Source organism: Strix uralensis, chromosome Z (genome assembly GCF_047716275.1).
Source record: "Strix uralensis isolate ZFMK-TIS-50842 chromosome Z, bStrUra1, whole genome shotgun sequence".
In the NCBI taxonomy this organism is placed as follows: Eukaryota; Metazoa; Chordata; class Aves; order Strigiformes; family Strigidae; genus Strix; species Strix uralensis.
This window is the reverse complement of record NC_134012.1, coordinates 99584981-99612039: the sequence shown is the minus strand read 5'-3', so window position 1 is coordinate 99612039 and position 27059 is coordinate 99584981. Positions and strand designations below refer to the sequence as shown.

General features: G+C 39.1%; 1 protein-coding gene across 3 annotated transcripts in view; it reads left to right on the top strand.

Moving 5' to 3' along the window:
• Window positions 1-27059, top strand: part of DYM (dymeclin) — a 226699-nt gene that overhangs the window by 86822 nt on the left and 112818 nt on the right. For all 3 annotated transcript variants that reach the window (XM_074855441.1, XM_074855439.1, XM_074855442.1), the window contains 4 exons: window positions 3989-4167; window positions 9957-10082; window positions 21118-21231; window positions 22542-22636. In XM_074855441.1, the coding sequence (XP_074711542.1) occupies window positions 3989-4167; window positions 9957-10082; window positions 21118-21231; window positions 22542-22636 (514 nt within the window). The remainder of the gene's footprint in view (window positions 1-3988; window positions 4168-9956; window positions 10083-21117; window positions 21232-22541; window positions 22637-27059) is intronic.

Genomic DNA, 27059 nt, shown 5'->3' with positions numbered 1-27059 from the left:
TGCTGCTTTTCATACATACTTTATCCATACACTTAAATCTCTTCGAGTTTTAGCCATGGGGTTTTCCTTTTTGTTGGCTTTAGGCAGGTTGACAGCGTGCACAGGGCTGCTCAGCACAGCTCAGGTGCTGCACAGCAACCTGTGAAGCCCCATCACTACCTCTGAGTTATGCATTTTATTTGGGGGGAGATTTTATATTCCTTTAACCACCAAGTTTTTAATAGGTTGAGCTCTAAATTCATTCACCGTTACCTAGGACATTTTTTTGTGTTATGAGGATGGAGGATTGTTCTCATAAGAAGAATTTCTAGTCCTAATGTGCCCCTTTGATTTCCTGGATACTGTTTACAGGCAATTGAGATCAATTCTTCATACAGTTTTTGTTTTGTTCTGGTTTTTAAACTACAAACTTCTACAGATGTTTTATTATGGTTGACTTCGTTTCATGTCATCAGTAACTAGTAATGTATTTCATTACCAAATTTTAAAAGAACTTATTCTATGTCATAAGTAGCATAGAATGACAGAATCATCTCAGCTGGAAAAGCCCTTGATCCTCCAGTCCAACCATGAACCTCACACTGACCGTTCCCAACTCCACCAGATCCCTCAGCGCTGGGTCAACCCGACTCTTCAACCCCTCCAGGGGTGGGGACTCCCCCCCCTGCCCTGGGCAGCCCATTCCAACGCCCAACAACCCCTTCTGCAAAGAAATCCTTCCTAAGAGCCAGTCTGACCCTGCCCTGGCGCAGCTGGAGGCCATTCCCTCTTGTCCTGGTGCTGGTTCCTTGGGTCAAGAGACTCATCCCCCCTCTCTGCACCCTCCTTTCAGGGAGTTGTAGAGGGCAATGAGATGACAACTAGCTCAGAAAAGCTCTAGAACCAGGAGAGGGACTATTGCCCTGTCCACACGCCTTACCTGCACGCCCTGCCTGCGGGCTTCTGCCTTCTCAGCTTGCGGTTTTGTCATGGGTTTTTTGATGCTTTCAGAAGGGTATCCTTTTCTTCAGAGCCCCTCTCCTCAGCACCTGAACTAAAAAGGCCCATGAAAGTCTGTATTTTCTCTAGATGTGTATGTTTATAGAATGACGTGTTGTTTCCCATAAACTTTATTTCCACTAGCAGTACTCTCATAACTGAGCTTGAATTTGATTGCTGTGAACATTCTGAGGGGCTGGTAAGAGGAGAGTGATATGAAAAAGAAATGCTGGTTACTGTCATAATGATAATATGTGACTATAAAATGAAAACTGTCTTTTTTGTAGAAGAAACTACGAAAACTAAGAAAATTCAGGATAGTTTTCTTTATTCTACACCGTCTGGAACAGTTTAATTTTTCTATTGATCAGTTTAAGGTTCTGTAGAATAATACAGGTTATGCTGCTGTTGCTGATACGTTTCTTTAATACTGTTTAGATTTTTTTTAACAGGTTTTAAAATACTCTCTGAGAAAACAGATATTGATGTGCTATAAATATAAGCGACATGGTTTAAACATCCACAGAAGTGATGCTTGAAAGTCAGTGGATGTTCCTCGGCTAATGAACCGTGGCGTCAAGTTGCCACATAACAGAGCACATTAAATTGATCTGATTTTGTTGTCTATATCTGAATTTTCCCAAATAAAGAGAAATACTTGCCTGAAGCAGGACAGTTTTAAACCAATCAGTTCATAATCACGATCAGAGATTGAAGGGGGCATGAGGGCAGAAATGGTAGTTCAGAAAAGCTGGGTTTTGGTCTGTCCTCTGCCTATTGGTATGTCATTTTGGGGAGAGCCAGGGTTTCCACCACTGATGGGCTGTGTCTCATCTCTGTGAGTGCTGTGGTGCATCCCGACTTGTGCAGCAAGGAGAAGGGTTTGCTCCAGGGCCTCCTGCTGAGTTCAGCTGAATGACTGGAGCCGTCGCCCCTCGCCCAGGCCAAGAGAAGCAGCAGCTCCTCGGCACACCGTCTCCACCGGGCCCCCAGCAACCCAGTGGGAGCCAGGGCTCCTGTGGGGCTCCCGCAGGTCTTCCAAGCACTTTTTCCTTCCAAAGACGATGGAAATGTTCAAAATAAGTGACAACTACCACATTCGTCCATGCTGAAAGCTATTTAGAAACTTTGCTAAGAATATAGACTAAAAAGAAAGGGGAAAGTGAGAGACTCACATCCCAGTTGAGTGTAGGGAGTGTTTGTGTGATCAGCCCCTACCAGTATAGAGATTTCTCCAGAAGAGTGGAAAAGTTTGGTAAGAAATCATGGGAGTATTCATTGAAGAGACAAATTTGTGTTGGCTCACGGTTGCTGCCTATGGGCACATGTGTGGTGACTCCGTTCTCACTGTTTGCTGTGGTCATCCAGTCTACAGTATCTGAGGAATCTTTCAGTATTTGAGGAAGAAGGAAGATTTGGATGAAGTGCAATAGTTGCTGCCTATTATGCTGGCTATCGTAATACAGTTGGCTGTAAAATGGCTTCTAAAACAGCAGGTTTTGAAATTTTCATTGTTCTTTTCCCTTATTCTTCTGAGTCTTTTCTTCATTTCCTTAAAATCCCTTCTGTCCACAGATCACTGTGCAGGAGTAGTAGTAGTACTGTCACGCTGTTTTATACGGCACAGCTTTCCTAAGTTAATGCATTTTTAATAAATGATAAACAATTCAGAAATCTGTAGTCTGTTATTGTGGGAACGGAGGAATTTTAGTTAAATTCTTCAACTTTGGACATCTTGTTTATAGTAATACAGAAATTTTAGGTCCAGACCTTTAGTATACTTGAGTATCCAAACTGCTATTGTTCCCAGAATATCATCTTGCCATGAAATTGCAGGATTTTTTCCATATGCATAGCTTACTTATGTGCTCACAAAAGATAGCCTTTGTATTCAGTTGCCAGGATGCTAAAATAAATCAGCCCAAAAAGGCAGACTTGTCCTACTTCATGTATCATCACAAAAGATCCATGTTTTGGTTGGATGTTTTTGAACAGAGGTGGACAGGAAAATACTTTATACAATTTTTTGTGAAGCTTTTTAAGAGTTGAGAAATGTACCTGCTCTGCACTGGAACAAAACCTTGTACTCTCAAAGGGTTCTTCTGTGAAGAAAGCAAAGGCAAAATCTCTGACTTGGGAAGATTGGGAGGCTGAATAAGAACGTGAGTCTGGCTTTGACATGAGTATGAATGCATCAACTGTCACACTGGCTTTTTCCATTTCCACTGGAAATTCCTAGATGTTAGAGATCTGTGCTGATGGATGTTTTTGTTGAAACTGGTAAAGCTTCTTGTGAAAAAGTTCTGTGAAGAGAAATCTGTTTTATTCTCACTTCCAGCTCTGGCACAGGTGATATTGTGAACATGAACAAACTGCTGTTACTTTGAGGGATGTTAAACTATATGACGTGGTGTTTTAAATCAGTTTAACCCACTAAACTCCCCACCACACATGCGTCTTTAAAGTCCCAACAATACCTGTGTTTCACTGAAAATACACTGATAGTCTTGACCCATGCGCATCTGCCCTTCATGCCGAGAAGTGGATGGGAGATACTCCACCTTGATGCCAGTGAACTAAACCTGGAGCTTGGGGTGCAGGGTTTGGAAACGTGAATCATCCATACATTGGATCCAGAGAAGATGCTGTAGCTGCCCTCCTTGCAGCAGCTCCTGGGATTGGTTTTCTCTCTGCAGTGGAAGCTATTTGGATGAACCGGAATAGCTTTATGAAAAAAGATGAGTGTCTTGTGCAGATACAGGGGTCTTACTGAAGCTCATATTGGAGGACAACCTCAACTTCTGGGCACAGCTGAATCTTCATGAGACCCTACTAAGGTTTATGACCTTAGTGGTCAGTGATCAGTGATAAGAGTCACGGATGATTTTTATTCCCTCCTTACTGTGGTGTCCATATGAAATATTTCACCAAGAGATTTGTATGAAGTTAACAAATAGCTGGATGGTAAACGTATTTGTTAAAGATTTTTTTTTTTATTTCTTTATTTCAGATAGCACTGCTTTTTCATCATCAAATCCACATGCTTTCCAGATTAATTTTAACAGTTTATACACAGCTTTGTGTGAACAGCAGAAATCTGATCAAGCGACTCTTCTTTTATACATGCTTCTCCACCAAAATGGCAACGTACGGACGTATGTTTTGGCACGAACAGACATAGAAAATCTTGTAAGTAATGTTCTGCTTGCCTTATCATGAAGGGGTGGTCCTGGAAGCTTGGGTGTCACCAACTGCTAGTGTCCCCTGTTCAGTGGTGGGGGCAGTTCTGGCTTTCTTACTCACCAGTTCTAGTTCACTTACTCATTTTTATTATGTCATCTCAGGAGTATGATGCTAAACATGTCACTGCAGTAAAAGTAAAGGTACTGGTAAAACTACCAGGTTGTCTGTGATTCCTTCTTTCTCAGTGCCACTATTAGTCTGATCCAGGTCAAACCTGCTGACCTGTGGGCATGGTGTAAGCAAACTGGTAGGAGGTATCATTCTATGAATTATTTTCTTTTTCTTTTTTAGATATTTAGGCACAAAAGTTCCACAAGCTTACTCTGTGTGTACAGGGATAATAGTTAACAAAATGAGCTGTAACTTGACTAATATGCCGAATGTTATACAGGGTTGACCTGAGGCTGAATGTCCTCAAGGAGCCGCTGACAGATTTTATAGAAACGCAACTGTAGTGACTTTTTAGTTGCTTTAAATAGGATTGTGGTTAATAGCTGATACAACAGACACCTGGTACAGTTTTTGTAGGTTATAAATTAGCTTATGCTCCCCACTACATTTAGGAATGTCACAAACCACTTTAACAAATCTTACTTATTAAAAAGCATTCCTTTTAATAAGATAATGGCTGTCTAGGGGAATTGGTAACGGAATAGAGAACCCTTTCCATTTTAATATTTGAAATCTTGCCAGATAATTAGATCCCTTGCCTGTTTGATGGCAGATATGGAATGAGTTTGGTCTTGGTCCAAGTTCTAGCAGATGTATTGCTAAAATCAGAGTTGATAGACACCACTGTTGGCAAACTTGGGTGAGATGGTTGGTATTGAATTGATTCAAGACTGAACTCCTGTGTAGTCCGCTTCAGATTATCTAGGTGAGGTCTGAGTCATTCTGCGTGAATTCTGTGAACAGATGGTCATGTTTAATTTTCTGGGCTGTTAGTATGTGATATGACATGTTTCACAGCTGTTAACCATATCAATTTACTTTAGAGAAATAAAGGTTAGGTATGTGCATTGTTTTATAATGATGATGTCTGATATATTGTGAAACTTCTAGAAAAACCATGAGGTGCATGTGTCAAAACAACTCCAGATGCAGGTACTCAGATGGTCTGCAATGTGGGATATTTTCATATATTACCACCTATCTTTCCTCCCCCTCAAAAAAAAAAAAAAAATCAGAAAATTGCAGAATCAGAGAAATAGTCAGCAACATTAAATACTTTGTAGGAAAAGCTGAGAAAATTGAGAAGAGCATCACTGAAAAGTCAGCAGCATGTTTGATTTATTTGTTTTAATGCTAGAATTTGAAACTGATCTTATTTTGCTCTTCATGAATACTTTGTGCTTTTTGTGATCACTGCTGACACATTACTGACATCTTTGTCCAATCCTTTTGTTTTTAGCAGGCTAGTAGGTAAGAATGAGCAGTGGCCAACTGAGAAGAGCAGTTTTAATTGCTTAGTAAGGCAGGCTGACACAGAAAGGATTGGGGGTAGGAGGTTGCTGGACAAAGAAATGATGATCTCTCAATTACAACCCTGTGGTGAAAAAAAGACTAATTCATTCTTGGGCTTGTAAACGAGACAAAGGGGCAGCAGTAATGGATCTGGTTATTTCCTTCCCTATATGGCAACTGTAAGAGTGGTGCTAACACACTGCATACTATTCTGATGGTGTACTACCATACTTCATTAAATATTTACAGGCTATTGAGAAATGGAGTGTGGAGAAACTTTTTTTTTTTCCTTTAAAATTAACAATAAAACTGTGAGAGTCGTAGAAAACTAACTTAGCTGTCAGTTGGTCAGAAAAGAGCTTGAGACGCGTCGGGATGCGTACGTGCCTTCACAAGGGGAAAGCCTTGAACAGAAAGGACTTTCCACTTGCAGAGAGAGATGCAATCAGAGCTAAAGCCCGGAGGTTGAATCCCACAACTTAGAGGTACGGGAGCAAAATGGTTAAGGTAATTAATTCAGAGGCAAAGCAGTGCTCTCTATAGATAACTTTGAGGGTGGATGACTTTTGGAGGAATATGGTGTTAAGTCAGTGGCCTCTTCATACAGGTGAAGTATAAAGGTCTGTGCTATATGAGAGACCACATCGGCAGTCAGCTGAGAGCTCATCTTAAAACTTTTAGGGGTTTTGCAGGTTGTTCCTGTTTCACTCCACTCAGTGCATCACATTTGTGGTGCTCTCCCATATTTTAATTCTTCTCCATTTTGGTGCCCAGGAAGCATCACTAGCAGATGTTCTGCAACATTTCCTAGGGGTTTTTGAAATGTGTCTTTGCTCTTTCATGATTTAAGTTTAATTTGATTCAGTATATTTTTCTTAACTGTTATAATAGATAATGTCTCAGCTTGCTTCCTAATTTGTGTATGAATCTACCTCAGTCCGTTATAAATACCTTCATCTTCTGTTCTGCTTTATAATGCTTTACCATTCATAAGGCAGTGCATCTTTTTTGCTCTTACAGTAAGTCTGCTTGGTAGAATGAATAGGATGTTTGTGTGTCTTCCATAACTTACAGCATGTCACTTTCTATAATTTTATAAAATAATTGCGTTAAATGTCTGATGACATTAGGGATGTTCACATCTGGAATTTGGCTGTCTTACTGCAAGTATTTGCAAGGATTCTCCAGGAAGTGGTGGGACTGGTAAAACAGGGGTCAGTTAGCAAGTTTTTTCATAAGCATAGTGTTGTGGTCTGTAGATGGGAAAATGTTAAGCCTTTTTCTGTTTGTAAGAGCAGTTAGCACCCACATTGCAGGTAAAAATGCCAGTGAGATATCTGCTTATAAGAAATAAGCTATTTCTACTGAATGTGTTTGCTTTGGCTGCTGAGCTGTGCAGCATTGTATGCTGTACATTTTGTTGCTGCTCAACGTGACTGGACTGAAATAATGTATACGATGATGTATTTTTATCAACTGATGGTACAGCAATATTTTTCCTGTGGTATATATTCGGCTTAAGCAGGTTACTGGTGTGGCTAGGCGGTCTTGTATTTTGTTATATACTAAAGACAAGCTATTTTAGAACACTGCTGGGGAGCCTGTTCCTGACCTTGGTCTGAATATAGCACCTGCAATTTTCAGTATCTGTTTTTATCTTGTTTTGGGGATTAAAAGTAACTGTTTAATGGTGGATGTGTCTTGCCAGTTAAAAGCTGCTCCTGGTGGAGGAGTATTAGTAGTAGTCCAGTAATGAGAGTTTAATGACTATGAATAAAAGGGCCAGCAATACCAAAAGAAGTGGTTGTCTTCTCAGTACATGGCTGGACAGTGCCATTGTGCAAGAAGGTAGATATAAAAGTTTTAATGTATGTGCGTAATATAAAAGTGTAGAAAGGCGTTTTGGTTACAATTTAAATAAATTTTAGTATAATTAAACTTTTAATTTAATTGTATATTGTACCTTTTTTTTTAGTGCCTGGTCAAATTGTTTTTCTTCTGAGAACAGTAATACTTGTCCTAAAGGTGTGTGTACATCAGCAATCAGTATACGAAGGAAAAAGTGTTTGGAGGAGGAAGGGTCATAGAAACTATATGAATTGATTCTGTTTTCATCTAGAAATGGCAGATAGAGAGATTTAAGTTGCCATTCACCTCCTTGAGTTTGATCTCCATGTAGAGATACAGCTTTCCATGTAAATAGCAAGAAGGCTGGAAGAGGGGTGGAAAGGAAAGCGTGGCTAGGGGGAGTGGAGGGGGGAAGAAGAGGTTTCAAAAGCTTTCAAGATGGATTTGAGGCAGGAAGACTGAATGCTGTGATCTAGAGAGCCAAATCACTTTTCAGAGCGAGACTGATTTCAGTAGCTAGTATGAAATATTAGTAAGAGTACTTTCACATATCATCTTATAGGGAAATGTCTATAATGTCTCAATGTCAGAATCAAGGTACCCTTTTCTAGTGTAGTTTGTAGCAACATGCTTTTAGGACTTCGAGCACTTAAGGAACATGAATGCACTTTTTCAGCTACAGTTTGACCTAATATTAAAGTGCATAGACAGAGGAGATGTGTTGGGCTATTCTGAAGGAATATATGGGTATTTGGTTGCTGTCTTAAAAACTAGAAGTTTTTCCACTGGTTGCTTTCAGAAAGGCTTTTGTTGTTCTCCCTGCAAACTGAAGTTGTAAATAAATGCAATTCTTCGGTAGTTTTATATTGCTTCCTGCTATATGCAGCTTACCATAATGCTTGGACTTGGAAATTTCTTTGACCTTACGCATTGCAAAGCTATGTGCATTATAAATACTGTAAATGGAAATAATTTGAACAGTGGACTAATGCAGTGATGTTTGTCTCCCTTTTCCCCCATTCAAGGAAAAGAACGAATGTTTTTTTGCTATATTCTAAGTAGATATTCTAAGTAAAACCTGGTCTTTACTCTCAAAACGCAGTGGTCTATGTTCACAAAACACAAAGACATCGAGTCCAGTTTCAACTGGAGAGAGAGGTTTGTGGAGGATCCTTTGAAATGGTAAAGGACGGATGTTTGCAATGTGTAAATGTTTTTTCCCTCTGCTTTTGATGTGGTGTTGTCTTGACCCTGGCCAAAGCATCTGTCAAAAGGTTTTGTGGCCTGCAGCATTTAGATCAATCTCATTTGTTTTAATAGAAACTGTTGTGTGCTTTAATATGTTCCAACTGTTTTGGGACTGGTTGATTGTAAGAGAACATTCTGGTAACTTCAGAGGCTTGTGAAGCACTCAGTGTCCTGGCTGCTCACCAGAATAGGTTTCACATGATTCATCCTGCTGCACTCGGCCTGTTTTGAAAAACAGCAAGTCTTTAGGTGTCTAGAAGCTTCTTGGAACGAATTCTGCATCTCACCCGCTATCTTGGAATTGAGAGTTTTCTCCAGTTCCTTTTTCCAGGGTGTTTTGCGTTTTAGGCCTATTTCTGCATCCCGGGGAAGCCACGTTTTACTGAGCCAGTGGAAAGCTAATTTTCAGTTGGTAGAGGGACAACGTTTGCATCTGGATTAACTTTAGACTAGCATTCAGGTATGCTTGCTGTTGCAATGAAATCTCATTTTCATTATTATTGCAAGGCTTTGGCTTAAGCTGTTCATCCTGGTGGAAATGTTGCAAGACCTTGGGCTGAACTCTCATCATAATGTCAGTTCTCTTTGGCTGCATATTATCTAGAATTGGAAAAACAGGCCTTTTCTAGTCTTAACCCAACCCAAACTGGTTCTTTTCTGGGATTATCTCCACACACTAAAATGGGATTTGAGTTTCAGGTCTCAAAATGCCTCTCTGCACCTCAGCTCCAGTATGCCTGGCTATATTTGATGAGGACAGTCCTTTTAGTAGACCAGTCTTGTGCTCGCACAAATGGTTAGAAACGATTGTTTTCCTGTTTGAATGTGTGAAAATCTTGTCTAACAATTTTATTTTCCCATAGTCTAGAGGAGGACTAAAGCTTTCACAGCCTATGGTAACTGGTATGGCTGGAAATCTCATTTATTAGGAATTGAAATTCCATGTCTGACCACAAGAAAGAATTTGTTTGGACTCTTTTGTGGTGACAGAATAAAACAGATGGAAGGTGTTTGAACACTGTACGTCACTATTTAGGGGTGGTTATTCCAAGAGGGAGGAATTGCTATGATATTGTTAAGGGCAGGGTGGTACACGGGAGGTTTAGAGTCTCCTCTGTTTATTGTCTGAGGTATTTGAAGACTAAACTAATACACACGTTTTTCCTTCCCTAAAGGTTCTGCCAATTCTTGAAATTCTGTATCATGTTGAAGAAAGGAATTCACACCATGTTTACATGGCTCTTATCATTTTGCTGATCCTTACAGAGGATGATGGCTTCAACAGATCCATTCATGAAGTGGTGAGTTGTTGTTTTGGTAAATAATTCTTCAGCTCTAAAAATCGCTTAAATGTTTATTTTTAGAAAGACACATCTGTATATCTGTTTCTTCAGCAGAGGCTGTATGTGTTCATCCAAATTTGATGGCATGTACGTATTTCTTTTGTAAGGACTAGTAATCTGAAGTTAGAAGAGTAATTTCAAAACTCTCCCAAGTGCAGTGAACAAACACGCTCCCTCTTGTAGAGGAGATGCTGCATATACCTCTTTTTCTGTCTTTTTTTTTTGGTGTTTCCTGTTGCAAATTAATGTAGTAATAGTCCGGCAGACTGCCTTGAAGATGCTGAATGTTTGCCATGGAAGTGAAGGGGCTAGAAGAGAGAAAAAAAAACAGAAAACCTTTTTTATTTCTCTTGAAAAACTTTGCTTAACCGATTTGATGCAGCTGATGCAACTTGTAGTTGGAGTTTTATTTTCCAGACTGAATGTTACTTCCTTACTTGGCGTTTCTTCTTCTGTCTTTCCGCTAGATTAATATCTGTTTTATGTTGTCCGTATAATATGATCCAAAATTTTAATAGGTTTGATGGACCTTGACCATCTGTGCTGGAGAATACCTTGGACAATTATACTCTAGTTTCCTAGCTTCTAAAGCTCTGATAGTGCAGAAGATGTGTGTACTGATTTTATTTAGTTTTTTGACTGGGACATGGAAACTTTCCTTTGAGGTTATGTGAAATTAATGAAATGCAAAAAGCTGGAAGCAAGTTTCAAGGTATCTAAACAGAAACTCTTCTGCCAGGTAAATTTCCAGCCTGTTTTGGAGGGAACTGGCATTTTTTTTCTTGGTGCCAAGTGGTAGAGACTTAAGAGTATTTACTCTCTGAAATTTCAGATTATTTCCTGTAGCTCTGTATGTAGAAAGCAAGAAGAGATGATGTTTATATGCAGTTTCCTGGGAGTACCTTTTAGGAAGCAGCTTTTAGGAGGAGCACCTGTAGTAACCGTGCAGATGACTGAAACAACGTTTTCCTGAAGCTTTCTTCCACCTCAGCTTCGTGTGCCTTGAACCTGTACATATGAACTGTACATGTACGTGTGTGATGTGTATTTTTGGATTCCGTATCACTAAGTCATTTAACTTCTTCCATAAATCAAGCTTGTTGAGGGTTAGAGTACAGCAGACAAGTTTTCTCTCCTGCCTCAGTCTCTTCCTCCATTTTTCATTCATTTTAAAGGCTTTACACATGGTCTTTCAATAAATTCCTTACTGAATAAGTAAAAGTGGAAGATTTTCCTAAAATTGTTAATGAGGATCCAGCTGTGGAATGAAAACATAAATCAAGTTTTCTTGTCCAGTTTATTCTTGCCTTTGCAGCTAAACCTGCCAATATAGTTGTAGTGTTTTCTGTGCAATGTGGATATTGATTTGATACTTCCATTCTAATAAAAACAAAATCAACCCCCACCTTGTTCCTTTCACCCTGCACTGATTTTTTCAGTCCTGCCTTTGCTGCTTCTACTTTCTTCTCAGTTTAATCTTTCATTTACCTTCAGATTCTCACTAACTGCTTCTTTCTTTTACTCTGTGGTTGTGTTTTCCCACTCCATAGTGTCTGGTGAGAAGCATCCATTCATCAATAGAGTTACGTAGCCAGAGTTTTGCTAGTTTTGATTCTTAGCTAGATAGTGGGAGATGGCTGTGAAGTGCCTGAGCCTGCAGGCCTGTCCATGTGAATTTCTCCTGTCAGCCCTACTGCAGAAAAAATTGTGAAAATGAAAAATTTTTGCCATCAAAATCCAATGGAAGGCTGCGACACTGCAGAGGGTAGATATGGAATAACCTTAATTCTTCCTCCTGTGCTCTTCTATTCCTTACTATTCTTCCTCTTACTCTTTTCTCCATTCTTTGATGAATGGGGCATGCTTCATGCTGAAGGAGAGAGCAAACCTGGATGCAAAGCAGAATGCTTTTCCGCCCTTGCAGTGCTTAGCTTATTGAATTTGAAATCTCTTTCTTGCCCCTTCCTTGCTCTTAATCTTGGTGTTAGGTGGCTGGATTGGATGCAGTGAAGGAGAAAGAGGAAGGCTCTCCTTGTTCAAATCTTAAACTGTGCACTCCAAAAGTCACCTAAATAAACTGTGATACAGACGAGTGTTAATGACTGTGATACCAACTCCTAAGCATTCCTTGTAGAAAGGATTCCTTATTTATAGAAAAAACACATTATGTTGCACTTTAAAAAAACAGTTACATTCTTGATCTATGTGATCTATGCCATTCCTGAACTTTAGTGAGGGATGTGGGTGTCGAAATACAGATGTGAGTATCATATCTTAGTTTGTGAACTGTTGGGAAATGGGTATATGGGTAGTGGGTTCCTACAGATCCCATGACGGGGAATAAGTGTAGTTAAGCTTCCCACTTTGTGGAAAGAGGATTCCAAATCATGCTAATAAATCACTTCCCCTCACCTATCTTTCTGAATTATTTAAATGGATATTTCCAGGTATGAATAACCAAGTTACTATTCAAAAACTACAGTATAAAATAAAAAATCAGTCTCATACTTTCTCAAATATTAACTCGACATCTCCTAAAGGCTGTGAGGGTATTATAGGGCAGCAAAATGAAGGGAGTCAGGAAAGCTGTATAGGTGTTTCTGTAAAATGTGAAGATCTAGCGTCGGTTACATGACTGGAATGAAACTCTTGTTCACTGCAAATATTTATCAAATGTTAGCAATTACAGAAGGATTTTTTTCTTCCCCATCACTTGGGTAAAGTATGAAGAAAAAAAGATTTGATGTATTTTAGATGAACCTGTTTTCCTCTCTGCTGCTGTGTATCCTGTGTACAGGTCTTATAAGAAGCATGACTGTACAGTCCATTTATGGGCTGTTTTCCTTTGTGGTATTTAACCCACATTTATTTATTGATTTTTAAGATTAATTTTAGTAAGCACAGTTTTATAAATCTTGTGATTATACCGACTGGTAAAGAGCTCAGGAAACCACAGAAACTCTTTTTGACTGCTGAAGTATTTTTTGTTTAAAATGAATGTGGTCTTAACTGCCCGGAAAATATGATCAAAACCATAGGTCCTGTTTCTGCAATTGGCTTAATGCAGTTAGGTCCCTGTAACCACGTAGAGCTCAATTTCTTTCACTAATAATAATAATAATAACAACAGAGTAAACGAGCAAATTCAGGAATTCCCTAAAGGGGACATGTATTGGTGGATTTTCTTCTCTGATTTATGAAACTGTAAGTAAAATGACATCAGATGTCAAAATAACATCATATACTTTATGTAGCAGTAACCTGTAGTACTACTGTAGTACTTTATGCTGTAGTAAATAGACTGTAAATCACAATTTAACTGTGTTTATTTTTATTGTGTTAAGAGGTGGCTCACAAGCAGAGTTATGGGAAACTGAGAATTTCAGTGGTCAGTATATATAGAACTGAGTTCCTGTGCTTTCCATCTGCAGTTCTTGCACCCTGAGTTGTAGGTGTCCAGGATCCTGTTGTTAAAAAGAGTAATTAATCAAAACCTCTGGTTTTTTTTTTTTCCCTTAATTATTCTTGCAAGACCACCCCAGGTCTGAGCTTTTTGATTTTCTTTTTTCCCTTTCTAATATTATCTGCAAACCAATTATGGCTCAAATTGTGGCACTCATTTCAGGTAGATGATTTTGAAATTTAAGATACTTTGATGTTTCATGCTTCTGAAGCCCAAAACCATGTGCAAGATGGTGGTGGTTGCTGTTGGTTTTTAAATAGGTATTTCATTACCTACCTGCTATGGTTACTTTCTTCAGTATGGGGGAGTGGAGAGAGTAGAGGTGACAGGGGCCGGTATGTAACTTTTTAACTTTGAATTTTGGGTGGGTTTTTTTAAGAGTAGTGGACTATTACAAGGCATAGTGGTCTCAGTGAATGTAGTTTTCGAGGGTTGATGTTTTTAAAGTTTCAGTGAGAACCACTGGCCATTTCTGGAGTGAGGCTAAGGCATGAACATGTCTTGTCCATGGTTACAACTGTCAGTGTGTTCTTTAGCAAGCTCTGGTAACTTCATGTTTTGCATTAGGAATTTGAAATTTGACAGGTGGTCTTTGTGCTAGGGCTCTGCTGCTGATAATCAGACTAAATTTGACCAAATTATAAATCTCCAGGGGAAGGGGAGCAGTCTGTTTCCATCTGCCCAGCAGATACATAACTGGGGGTGGCCTGATGTCTTTGGTGACTGAATATTCGCATTTTGCTGCTGCCAGAGCTAGCTGGGCTCTTTGTATCCGACCCTGCCCAGGAGATACACAGGGACAAGCTGAAGGTTGTGTAAGTGCTGCTTCCAGCTCCTGTGGGATGGGTCTGTGCTCCCTGCTTGGCAGTGGTTGAAGCCACATGGAATCATTTTGGTCGGGAAAGGCCTTTAAGATCATTGAGACCAACTGCAAACCTCACACTGCCAAGTCCATCACTAAACCATGTCCCTAAGCATCACATCTACACGTCTGAAGAAGGTGTATAGGAACAGGAGCCTGATGTGGCAATGGTTATGAGCAATTGGAAAGGGGCTGTGGCTGGCTGCACAAGGAACATGGGATGGGTGTAATGGGGGAGAGGGAGATGAATCAAACAAGAAACAGGTAAGATTTGGGATGGCTGAGCAAAGAAATGAGAAAAGAGGCAGGATGGGAACAGTGGCAAAATGCTGGAGAAGGTGAAGTCAGACTTATTTTTGATGAGAGACTGGAGTAGGCAAGGTGTAGGTGGGGGAAGTAGAAGCTGGTAAGAGAAAGATCTGAGGACGAATGGCATCTGGAATGGCAGGGAGCTGGGAATGAGCTACAGGGAGGGAAAACAGGAAGAGCGATGGCTTGTGCATAGCACATGGAGCCGTCGGGGGTAAGAAAGATGTGTTTGGAGTTCTTGGAGGGCTCAAGGTTCTACTTGAGGTTGTTTAACTTGTTCCAGTCCCATTCCTCTTGTCCTGTGGGGAGGCCCTTTTTGAGAGAGTACATGATGGGACCGAGATTCCTGGGTTCCATCATAGTGTGAATCAAGGAATTTCCACTTTGGTTGGTAAAGTACAGGGATGTGCCCACAAAATATCACTAAATGACATGGGAGGAAACATGGGCCTACTTTTATTTGTGGAAAGAGGTTGCTTTCCTGTTTCACTCATAAATGAGAGACTATAAGAAATAGCTTATTAGAGATTTAATCAGTAAGTTGATCTTTTTTGTTGGGGTAAGTGTATCTTGTCTCGGGGGAAAAAAAACCCAAACCTTGGGTATCATTTTAGAGCAAATTGAGTGAAATTCTTTCTTTTCAATAAGCATCTGGGAATATGAACCTTTATGTACTATTGGTTTGAATTTACATTGCGCGTCATGTCAAAACAAATAGTATTTTATACTACCCGTTTTCGTAATTGTATTTTGTTTTAAGAGTATGTTAAGTTTTCAAAAATCTAAGCATTCATAAGTCAGGAAGTGAAATCTGGAACCACAACTTATCCCCGTTATATTCATGTATTACAGAGTGTAACCATTACTTAATGGTCATAACTGATTCTTCAAATAACAGTATATTTTTCTTCTGGAAGGTTCAGTTGCTCAGCTTGAGAGATTTTTTTGTTGTCAAAGGGGTTCATTTATTTCTTTATATAAAATCTGCTCTTGAAAACAGATGTGTTCACATGGTCATAAATAAGCTGTTTTTAAATAATCACAAGCAATTAATTGCAACCAAAGTGACTGTCTGCACTTATTTTAGCATTTTGCAGTTGTGAAGTAACGCTCTAACTTGCTATATCTGACCATAGGTTTATGCTGAGCAGCCTTGGAATGATCAACTTCTCCTCTAGCAGAAAATCTTCTTGCAGTGAAGTTCATCTGTGTAATCCATTAGTTACACAGATAACAGCTTTTTAACTTTTCAGTTGCCTGTTTTGTGAAAAAAAAGTCTATTTTTGTCTTTGAGTCCGTTCCTGTTAATCATCTATGTTGTTCATTCTGACTAGTTGTCCTTGTTTACTGAAACCCCTTGGATGACTTGCTTTCATTTATACCATCATCACTTTGTCTTAAAATAGTATTAGTTACTTGTTATAACCAGAAATTATGCCTGTTTCCACATCCACTCATAGCCTGCTATATGTGGAAACCTTTCTTGTAGTGATTTCATGTTTCCTATTTGTTCCTCAGCCTTGACCATTCTTCCTTTAAATACCTCTGAAGTCTTTCCCTCTTCCCCGTATTCTGATTTTTCTATCCTTTTAGCAAAAGCTGTTTACCAGAAATTGTTGCACTTAAGCCAGTTGCTGGGGATGTTTGTCACCTTAGCCAGCACTGCACTGCTACTAAACAGTGGTTTTCCCCTCTGTATGTTAATAGTCACTGGCTTCACTTTAGCTCCCTTGTGGGAAGTAGGAGTCCTGACAAAATGTCAGGTACTAGGTAGCATGTGATAACGGAGATACTTTTTTTTAATTTTCGTGATCTGAACTTTTATTTTGCCTCTTCATATGTGGTACAGAACTCAGACTGCATCAGCTTACCTACCAACATTAATTTCCTGAGCCTACTAAATGTCTTCAGTGGGTATATCTTTTTTCCAGTTTAGAATATCTAGTCTGTAGTGGTGTTTGGGATGTACTTCTTGTTGCTTAGGCCTTTGTATGCAGCATTTTCAAAGTGTAAAGGGATAAGAATCCTTTTAGGAGGTTCCTCCTTTTTAGGAGGTTCGCCAAAAAACCACCAAGCATAGGCAAATGAAATCTTCCCTGAAATACTTAATGAAAGAGGGGCTTTCAGGTATGCTAGGAATAAAGTGAGGGAGGAGGGTTTGAGTCATAATTAGGATGCTATTTCAGATGTCTCTTGTACTGTGAAAAAGCTTCAAGAGACAGAGTTGAGAATGAGGGTAGGAGATAAGTGAAAGAATGTACATGCACGTGGAATTTGCAGAGCCTCAGATGTTAAAAAATGTTAGAAAAAAAAATACACCAAAAAAAGGCACTTTAAAGATAGCACTTAAGAGTATTACCCTTGTCTAGAAAAAGCTTCATAGGATTCTTTTTCTCCACTGGGGTTTTACTTTAGAGTCTACTGAATAAGAGTTTTGATAAAATGTACATGTAATTATGTCTTGACTATTAAGTATTACTTACAGTAGGAGCCCACACAATACTAAGGGAAATGTAATATCCCCCAGTGCCCTGTGTTAAATAACACCCTGATTTTTGCCAGTAATACTCCTATCAGAAATGCTGGGAAAAGCCACAGTACCCATTGCAGAGCTCAGCTGGGGGAAACTGGAAGCCACGAAAATCAGTGATGTGAAGGTGGTGGCTGCTTTGCTGCCCAAAGGAGGAGTCTTGTAAGAATGCTTCCTTTAAAAAATTTTTTTTTTCTTATAATTCTGCTGCTTTGAACGTTTCTTGATTAATCACATATGGTTCTGTCATGAGTGCAAGTTTTTCTGAGGGAGGAACTGTTGGATGTGTTCCTCAAAGGTCTTCATTGTCATTGTGCTATGTATTTGACTTTGATTGGATAGGCCTTACTTTGCTTTGTGTTTGTAGCTGATAAAAGTGCTTTCAGAGGCCTAAGTGGGAGCATGGTGTGGAAGGGAGGGAGGACTTGATCCCAACTGATAATGGAAAGAAAGCCTTAAAGCAAAGAGAGCCTGCGATGTGCATTTGGGATTTTAAGGGCAAAAGTTAATGGATAAAATTAAACAGAATTACAGGGCTTTTTGAGTATGTATTCAGAGTAGATGGCATAAAACAATTATAGCCCAACCTCTCCATTCTCAATGCTAATACAGCTTGCTTTACTGCAATATTTGAGTGCCTATCAGGGGGTCCTCATAGCAGCAAGATCTTCACAGATTGCAATATAAATCACTTGCTTAGTTTATGGGGCTTCGTGAGAGGCATGCGCTCTGTGTATGTGTCTTAAACTTACTGCAAAAATTAAGACTGCTGACCAGAAGAGAAATTCGGCAATAGGCATGCTGTAAAATACATCAAACTGCCTTGCTGTGACTCATATTTGGAAGGATTGGTCAACGGTGGTCTGTTGGCTGATTATATTGGTGATATTCCAAATCCAACTACAGGGAGCATGGGGAAAATTCAACACCAAAGCAGACTGATGGGAGAGAAACAGGAAGATCAGGAAGATAATTAGAATGGGAGAATAAGAACTTCCTGGTTGAAGTGTTCTTTTTATAATACAACTTTTCATTTTCTCTCTGAAGAAATGTGTTCTATTTAAAGACAGGTTGTCATCTCCGATGACAACTGTGCTGTTAATATTCTTACAGGACTCCTATATAGCCTACTCTGCTGTATGAAAAGCATCCTGGCTTGTGTCAGAACTAGTGTGTCCAGCAGGACTAGAGAAGGGATCGTCCCCCTGTACCCAGCACTGGGGAGGCCGCCCCTCGATGAGTGGGTTCAGTTTTGGGCCCCTCACTCCAAAAAGGCCATTGAATGACTCGAGCGTGTCCAGAGAAGGGCAACGGAGCTGGTGCAGGGTCTGGAGCACAGGTGTGATGGGGAGCGGCTGAGGGAACTGGGGGGGTTTAGTGTGGAGAAGAGGAGGCTGAGGGGAGACCTCATGGCCCTCTACAACTCCCTGAGAGGAGGGTGCAGAGAGGTAGGGGTCGGTCTCTTCTCCCAAGTAACAAGTGATAGGACAAAAGGAAACAGCCTCGAGTTGCTCCAGGGGAGGTTTAGGTTGAATATTAAGAAAAATTTCTTCACCAAAAGGGTTGTCAAGCATTGGAACAGGCTGCCTGGGGAAGTGGTGGAGTCACCGTCCCTGGAGGTTATTTTAAAGCTGTGTAGATGTGACATCTGGGGACATGGTTTAGTGGTGGACTTGGCAGTGCTGGGTTAACAGTTGGACTCAATGATCTTCTCTTAAAGGTCTTTTCCAACCTAAATGATTCTATAATTCAGAATGGTTTGCACAGATCCAGGCTCTGGGCTGAATGGAAGAAACTGTGTTAGTAAAAGAGCTCATGGTCTCCTGTTTCTTTCTCAAATATAGGCAAAGAGAAAAAGATTGCTTAACATACTGCCTTTGATGAGCTGAATGGTGTGCATGACCATAATTACTAAGCCCCTTAAATATATAAAATACAGAATTTAAAATGACAAATTTATTATTACAGAAACTACAAATATGGGGTGACCTTTTTGGATTCCAGTTCTGTGCTCTTTTAGTGATTAGCAACCAAGTGACTACATCATTTAAAAACACGGCGTGCAATTGTTTGTAAAGTAAACACCTGATTATCAGAGAAACGAAGTAACCCTTTGCCATTACCATTAATGAGATAAGGCAGCGTTTTGCATCTTTAACAAATAAATAATGAGATCTAAATACCTGTGTGTTGATTGGCCATTTCTCTGGGTTACCTGAGTGTGTTGAGTACAACCAGTGTTCTTACTTTCAGCTGTGGAATCAGTTTTCTGTGGCAATGTTGAGTTGTAGTGGAAGAGTCCGGCACTGCCAAACCAAGGGATGATGCTGTGGTGTAACACTTCAATTTTTTTTAAATATTTCAGGATTTCACTGAAGGAATATATATAAATATATGATTTTAATTTTGCTTTCCGGATACCCCTTCTTTTTCACAAATAAAATTACGATTATTTCCATCCCAGTTTATATGAATGTGTTGTATATCTCAGACAGAAGGAGTAAATAGTATAAAATCAGCAGCAGCTTGAAGTAGTTCCCAGCATTGCCTTTGTCTTCAGCAAGTCATTCAATGGCCAGCTCTCCATATCTCCTCACGGAAAATTGGTTGCTACTTCTCCACCCTCTCTCTTAAAGAAACAAGTTTTGATGAGCGAGCTTGTTAGTGGGAGGAAGAGGGCATTCTAAAAGCAGAAATGATATAAAATGAAGGGCAACAATTCTTTTGACTAATTCAAAGAAGAGGTGGCAAGAAGTGATATAGTCAGAAGTGTGTTTTCATATAACTTTTTAAGAGAAGAGGTTAATGAACGAAGTTGATTGGTGAGGTTGGTGAGGTTTGGATTTATTTTTACATACCTGACCACGACATTTCAATGAAATGTACTTAATATATCAAATATATTGAAGTTTTACAGAGTGACAAATTTGTGTGCAGTAGTCCTTGCTAAGCAAATTTTGGTTTGACCAGAATAACCCTGAATTTTTAGAGGATCTTCTCCATGTTTTTAGGGCGTTTCCTGTGGACTTATTTTTACCAGTCCATTAAGGCAGGGGTTTTTGTGCATATGTTTGCTATATCACTCCAGGTTGGTTCGCTGAGGGTACTCTGAGAGGAAAGAGTAGCTTGATTCTTCCTCTGCAATAAACTCAGAAATGGTGGTAAACTTCATCCACCCTGATAGTGGAGATCACTGAAAGATAAGAAGCTCTTAACCTAGCTGATGATTTTCTCTAACCCATTAAGGGAAGAGAACTCACCTCTGGTGAAAGAAAGGCTTCAGTGTGAAGTCAACAGTTAACCTGTTGATCTGCCCTGCGACCTTCTGCATGTGTACGCTCGTGTCGATCAGTCAGAGCTCGTACGTGCTGCTTCTTGCCCAACTTGTAATGAGGGAAAACGGGAAGGAATTGGCAACATGATTCAGGTGGCTAGGGTGGAACAGGAGATTTTCTAAAGTGTAAAGGCTTAAGATAAGATAGAATATAGGAGTGTGGTGTCACAGGGCATAGAAATTAGGGAATTGCCAAATTTAATCATCTTTCTACTTTTAGTGTGTTTCCACAAGACTTAAGATAGAGTTGAAGAGATCTGCTAGGTGATACTACTGCAGAGGTCTGTCTTTTTTTTTTTTTCTTCTTTAATTTTTTTTTTTTTATTCTTGCTTTAGAATACAACAGGTTTTGGTCACATTTGAGGCTGGAAGCTAATTTATGTATCTTAAGAAATGCGAGAGTCCAGACAACTTTTTATGTTCTTATTCAGACCTAGGTGCTGAACTTTTTTTCTTTTTTTGGGTATTAAATTTTTTTAATTTTTTTTTTTCCAGATATTAAAAAATATCACTTGGTATGCTGAGCGTGTCTTAACAGAGATCTCACTTGGGAGTCTCCTGATACTAGTCGTGATAAGAACCATCCAGTACAACATGACACGGACAAGGGTAAGAGTTATGTGTAGCACTTACGCACGTAGTGTGGATTTCTAACTTCTGTTGAGTTCAGTTTCAAACAGGGTGTGGGACTTTCTTCATTCTGTTGCAACCAGTTGGCATCTGATTTTACGGGAGGGAAGGAATGGGAAGATCAGCCATATTAACTAAGCACAATATTAAGTGGTTCTGAACTTGTAATGCCAGCTCTGTGTTATCATTCAGTTCACTGAGTAGGTTTCTCTAAAGTCCATGATTCAGGCACTGAACTACTCATCTTCAGATAAGGAGGAAAAGTTCCTTAGGTTGATGAAAATAAATGATTTTTTATAGGTTGTTTGTCTGTAGTTACTCAGAAGTGGGAATTTCAGCTCTATTTGTTGTTAGTGTTTTTATGAAGTATGATAGTGACTGGGCCATAAAACCTTTTTGAGCTCTAGCAAAGCAAAACTGTTTCAACTTTATAGCCTCTTGTCAGATTGGTTTTGTGCATTTGTCAAGCATTTGATTCTATACCTTACATAAGCATGGTATACACTTTTGAATATTTTCAAAATATGCAACAATTAAAGGCACAGAAGTTTTTACATGAAAAAGTAGCAAAAAACTACATATATTTTAAATTGTTAAACTTAAGGATTTCACTTTTATTATCAAAAGAATTAGAAGAAATTAGGACATTCTTACTGTATATTTGTAGGATTTGGAATCTTACATTAGGTAAATGCATATTTTAGACATGAATAAGAAAATAAATCCCTATTGGATTGGATAAGTGGACAAGTTTGGTTCTGTGAAAACCCCTGACTTTTGATCGAGCCATCATTTAAATGCTTCTCTGGTCAAATGGTTTCAGTGATGCTAACAAGGGGACCAGATGTACGGTTATAGTTGTGAGATATATAGAATGCTTTGGAAGAGTTAATAGGGAGATGAGTTATGAAGCAGAAAAATTCAGGTTAAGACTACAAAAAGGAGAGAGAGAAGGAGAATATCTTTCAGTGTTTGTTACATCTATGATGTCACTGTAAATCAACATTGCTAAAGATAGGAAGACATACACATATACACGTGTGTATACATATACACATATACACTCTGAAATCTGTATGAAGCAGTCACCGTTTTATAAGCCTTAGATTTTAAGAAAACATATTTAAAACAGAACCAAGTATATACACTTTGCATTTCTGCTATATGGTTTTGACCATGTTCTTTAAAGGAACATTTATTACTCAGTTTTTTGAAGGATTCCTGCAGTAGGTGTCAGTGTATATGAAAAGGACAGTTTGATGTGTTTTTCTTCTTCTTTCTTCTGACAGGACAAATACCTTCATACAAATTGTTTGGCAGCCTTGGCAAATATGTCAGCACAGTTCCGCTCGCTTCATCAGTATGCTGCTCAGAGGATCATCAGGTAAATATAAAGACTTCTCTTGAAACTCATCTTTGCTGAAACTCAGGAGTAGAGAAATTTGAATTTTATATGCCTTAATAGATACTGATGAACTAAATAGCTGAAATGATAACTGAATAACTAAATAATCTCAGACTAAATCTTGCATGCTTTATACTCGAATATGTTCTGAATGCAGAAAAAAATTAGTTTCTCTGTTTGAGAAACTTCTGACTTTTGATTCTCTTAACAGAACAGCTCAGTAGCTGCTTTCAAACTGGAAGGTTTTCAGGGATTTGTGCAAATTATGCTTTTTTTTAGTCATGTATCACAGTATTATAAAAATGCACTGAGTGGTGGTTTTCAAGTACTATGCAGACTGGATTTTCAACTTGCTTTACTTCTTGCACATTTGGCAAGAGATGTATTTGTTAAATCAGATGTAATGATCATTTTGTGACAGGGCCCCGGAAATATGGGAAATAAAACCCGTGCTTTTCAACTGATAAAGTTTATTAGCCTGTATAGTAATAAATAGTATCTGCTCTGGTTCTAAAACAGGGCCATAACTTTAAAGAAGTAGATATTGAAATTGGTCTTTCTCAGTTGGTATCTCTGCTGCAGGCCACTTTGTAATGGCAGGTAATCAATCCTGTGTCAGGCATCCTTCTCATTTTGGCAGCCAGCCCTGCTCCATGCTCCAAGGAAAACCGGGAAGGTCCTTGTTAATGCAATCTGGAATAAACTGTTAAAGTGCTTGTCAAGTACAGACAGTGTGCCAAAAATAAGTAAATGATAATTGTGCTCATGCACACTTTGTAAAGGACTGGGTTAACAGAGATACATTTATTGCTAAACCACTGCTCTTTAGGATTAAATTCTCTCTGAGCCCCTTCTCTTTTGGAAATGGTTGGTTGTGAAACTATGGACAAGTAACCAGGATGAATGCATTCTGCCATTTTCTTTTCCCTGCTTGATACTCACCCTCTTTTCATACCCTTGGCAGTGATAATGAGTGTTCAGAATTTGAATTGGAGCTATTTTCCCATTACATATCACAGACATTGTCTTAAATACCTGCTTTCTTCATTTCTTAAATCGTAGACATGGAGTCTGAGTTTTCCAAGCATTTGCAAATGTTGGCCTCTGAAATCATAAATCCTGGGGTGGTGTGAGATACACTACCTTGATGCGCCAAAAAGATGGTCTGGTTTTTAGTGTGATAGTTTGTTTTCCACTTCAGAGCTTTTTCCTATGTTCCCAGTTACTGATTTTGTTCCGTTTTATTCTAACTGGTGTTTCTGCAGACCAAAGTGAGATGTGTTCCTGTGACTATATTTGGGCCAGGAAGAGGCTATCTTGCTAATCCAGTTACAGCCAACTGTTATCCCACTCAGTAATCTTATCATAGAATCATAGAATACCAGGTTGGAAGGGACCTCAGGGATCACCTGGTCCAACCTTTCTTAGCAAAAGCATGATCTAAACAAGATGGCTGAGCACCCTGTCCAGCTGAATCTAACTGCATGTAGATTTCTGTGTGGCTTTTGTCAAAATGCTCAGAGTTTCTGGGCATCTGCTGTTGAAAATTTAAACGCATGTTTCAGAGTAAGCTCAGCTGGATTATTTCAATTTAATTGGGTTATGAAATGGCTAAGCATGTGGTCTGCTGGCTTATCAGAAGAGGTGGCAGCCATCAGTAGAGAAGCAGCAACCTCAGTACATTTGCATGCACGTCTCCTCCCAACCTCTAAACTCGGAAACATAAAAGGAGCCTTTTGTGCTGTGAGGCTCCTCCTTACACCAGCCTTTTCCAGCCTTCTCACATGTGGTTTTCACCATGTGTAATGGCATCTTTGAGGCAGACTGATTCCCTAATGCATAAGACCCATCTCAAGACCGAAGGAGGGATGTGCAACACCCAGAAATTCTCTTGCACTGCTTATGTGCAAGGTTTCAGCAATCTACTGTGATATTTGGGTGCCTTATTTGTCATCTTTCTAGATTGTCATCTTTAGTTACAATGTGACTTTAACATTGCTGCCTGATTTTAGTTGTGAAATAATTGTGCTGGTATTCTTACTGAAGGCAGACAGACTTCTGTTGTTGCTTAACACTGATGCACGTGAAAAGGCAATAGGAGTGGAGTGAATGGCAGAAAATAGGGAAAAAAAATTCAGTCACATTGAAATTGTCTGTCAAATTTTATCTATTTTTTATTGTGTGAAGGACTAACAAAGCCACACTTGAAATGTGACAGATAGAAAGGAGACCTTAGAGCAAACTCATAGTACTGGCATATTTGAAACTCTTAGCATCCGAAGATGTCAGCTAGTAGCTGCTCTTGGTTGGTTTCTGTATGGCTTTTAGCAGACTTCACATGAGATCTGAGCTGGGCAGTATTACAAATTACCCTTCAGAGAGCAGAGTGAGAATTTTGTCTGAATAAGAACAGCAGCAAGACTGTGCTTGAAGTTAACACTTCAGTAATCTTTGGGGATGGATGGAAGATAAAGGGTTGTCAAGCATTGGAACAGGCTGCTGAGGGCAGTGGTGGAGTCGCCATCCCTGGAGGGGTTTAAAAGATGCGTAGATGTGGTGCTTGGGACATGGTTTAGTGGTGGACTTGTCAGTGTTAGGTTCGCAGTTGGTCTTGATGATCTTAAAGGTGATATGATTCTATTCTGTGATTCTGTAATTTATTCTGAGACCTCAGTGCATTTGGAGAATTGCAGAGATGGTAGTCTGGTAGGATAGCAGTCTGAGAAGGATGCTGGTTATCCCAACCGCTGGGTGCCAGCAGGGTCGGAGCTGTATTTTTCTGTTTGGAAATAATGTGAGGATTGGTAGATAAAATGGGACACACTCATCAACTGAAGAAGCAAACCAAAAAAGGCAATATGATATATATTATGTCATATATAATAGGATATTCTTACATAGTCCAAAGATACTCCATGCTGTTATTTTTAAGCTTCTGCCATGTTGTAGCCAGATGCTCCATGTTAGTATAGTGTAGAAAATATAATTAAGAAGTTGCATTTAAATTTAAAACAGAACCAGAAAAGCAAGAGGAGGGTGAGGGAATATGTTTGATTTATTTTTTCCCCTCAGTTCTTACGTGTAATGTTGACCAAAGAACTTATTTTTCAGGTACAAAACTGTACATCTGGATAATAGGCAAAAATGGCCACCAGGATTGGGATTTAATTTGTCACTATGATCATGATTGATTATAAATCAAAAGACCCTAGTATAAAAATGTATTAAAATCTGTTGTAAAATGTCCTGTGGGACTAGAACATGGACAGGCTGGAGGGAGGAGTTGTTCCAGGGGCAGCCTGTCTCCCATAAGACTTCACTGCTAGTATGGTACCAATTTCTTCTCAGGAGCTTTACAGTCTTGGGTTCCCTGGCAGGCTAAGCTCCTTAAAGGAAGTATTTAAATCTGATTTCCTCTCAAGATACACAGTTTTGTTATAAAGTTTCAGTTACCAAGAAAAGCAATAGTAATAAATATTTATTTATTGTTTTGAATTGTAGATTGTCCTTCAATTTCCTACCTTATAAAGTCTGTTAGCCACTATTATTAAATTTAGCCAGCACTGATGGACCTAACTCGCTCCAAGATACCAAAGCAGAATATTTATATTTTAATGCCTATTCTGGTTCTACCATGGGAGTGCAAGCATCTCCAAGAGAAGAAACCATGGTATCCATAATGAAAAAGTGTTTTTTATGGAGGAAGAGCCTAAAAAGAAGATGGTACTTTACATTACATAAAGTATTTTAGGGTATAGGTTTTGAAATTAAGTAGCTGTGAAACACTTAACTTAAAATCTGCTTAGTAGTACAACTGAATAGACAGTCATAATTTAAGCATCACCAGATGCTCTAATGATTCCTTCCTTAATGTGAGAAGTAATTCCATTTCCATGCAGGCTTTTTCCTAATCCTATTCTGAGCAGAGACTGCCAATTGTTTTAAATTCTGAAGACTATTTTCTATAAAGGAATTAGTTGGGAATATTCAATGTAGTGTACTTAAGAGCTCAGTAAAATACAGCTTCATAATGTTGGGTAATTTGTATCACATTCCAGCAAGCATGAAAATTGTCAGATTTGTATAAATCTATCACAAGCAGCTGCTGGAAGTAAAAATAGATGTAATAGATGTTTTATAATAAGATCCAGGGCAGTATTCAATTAATGTTGGATGTCCTCTGTTGTAGACTACCGTGACTTTGAGATCCTTCCCTTCTCTGCTGTTTCCACTGGTTTGTTTTTAATTGCACAGAGGGGTGATATTGCACTGCACTGCGTCTCTCTTGTATTTGTGGAGTACCGACATTTGCAGTATCTTTAAATTATATTGGTAGACTATTATTAAAAATAAAATGTGTGTTGATGTCAATATTGTCACAAATGACTACCAGAGGTGGCTG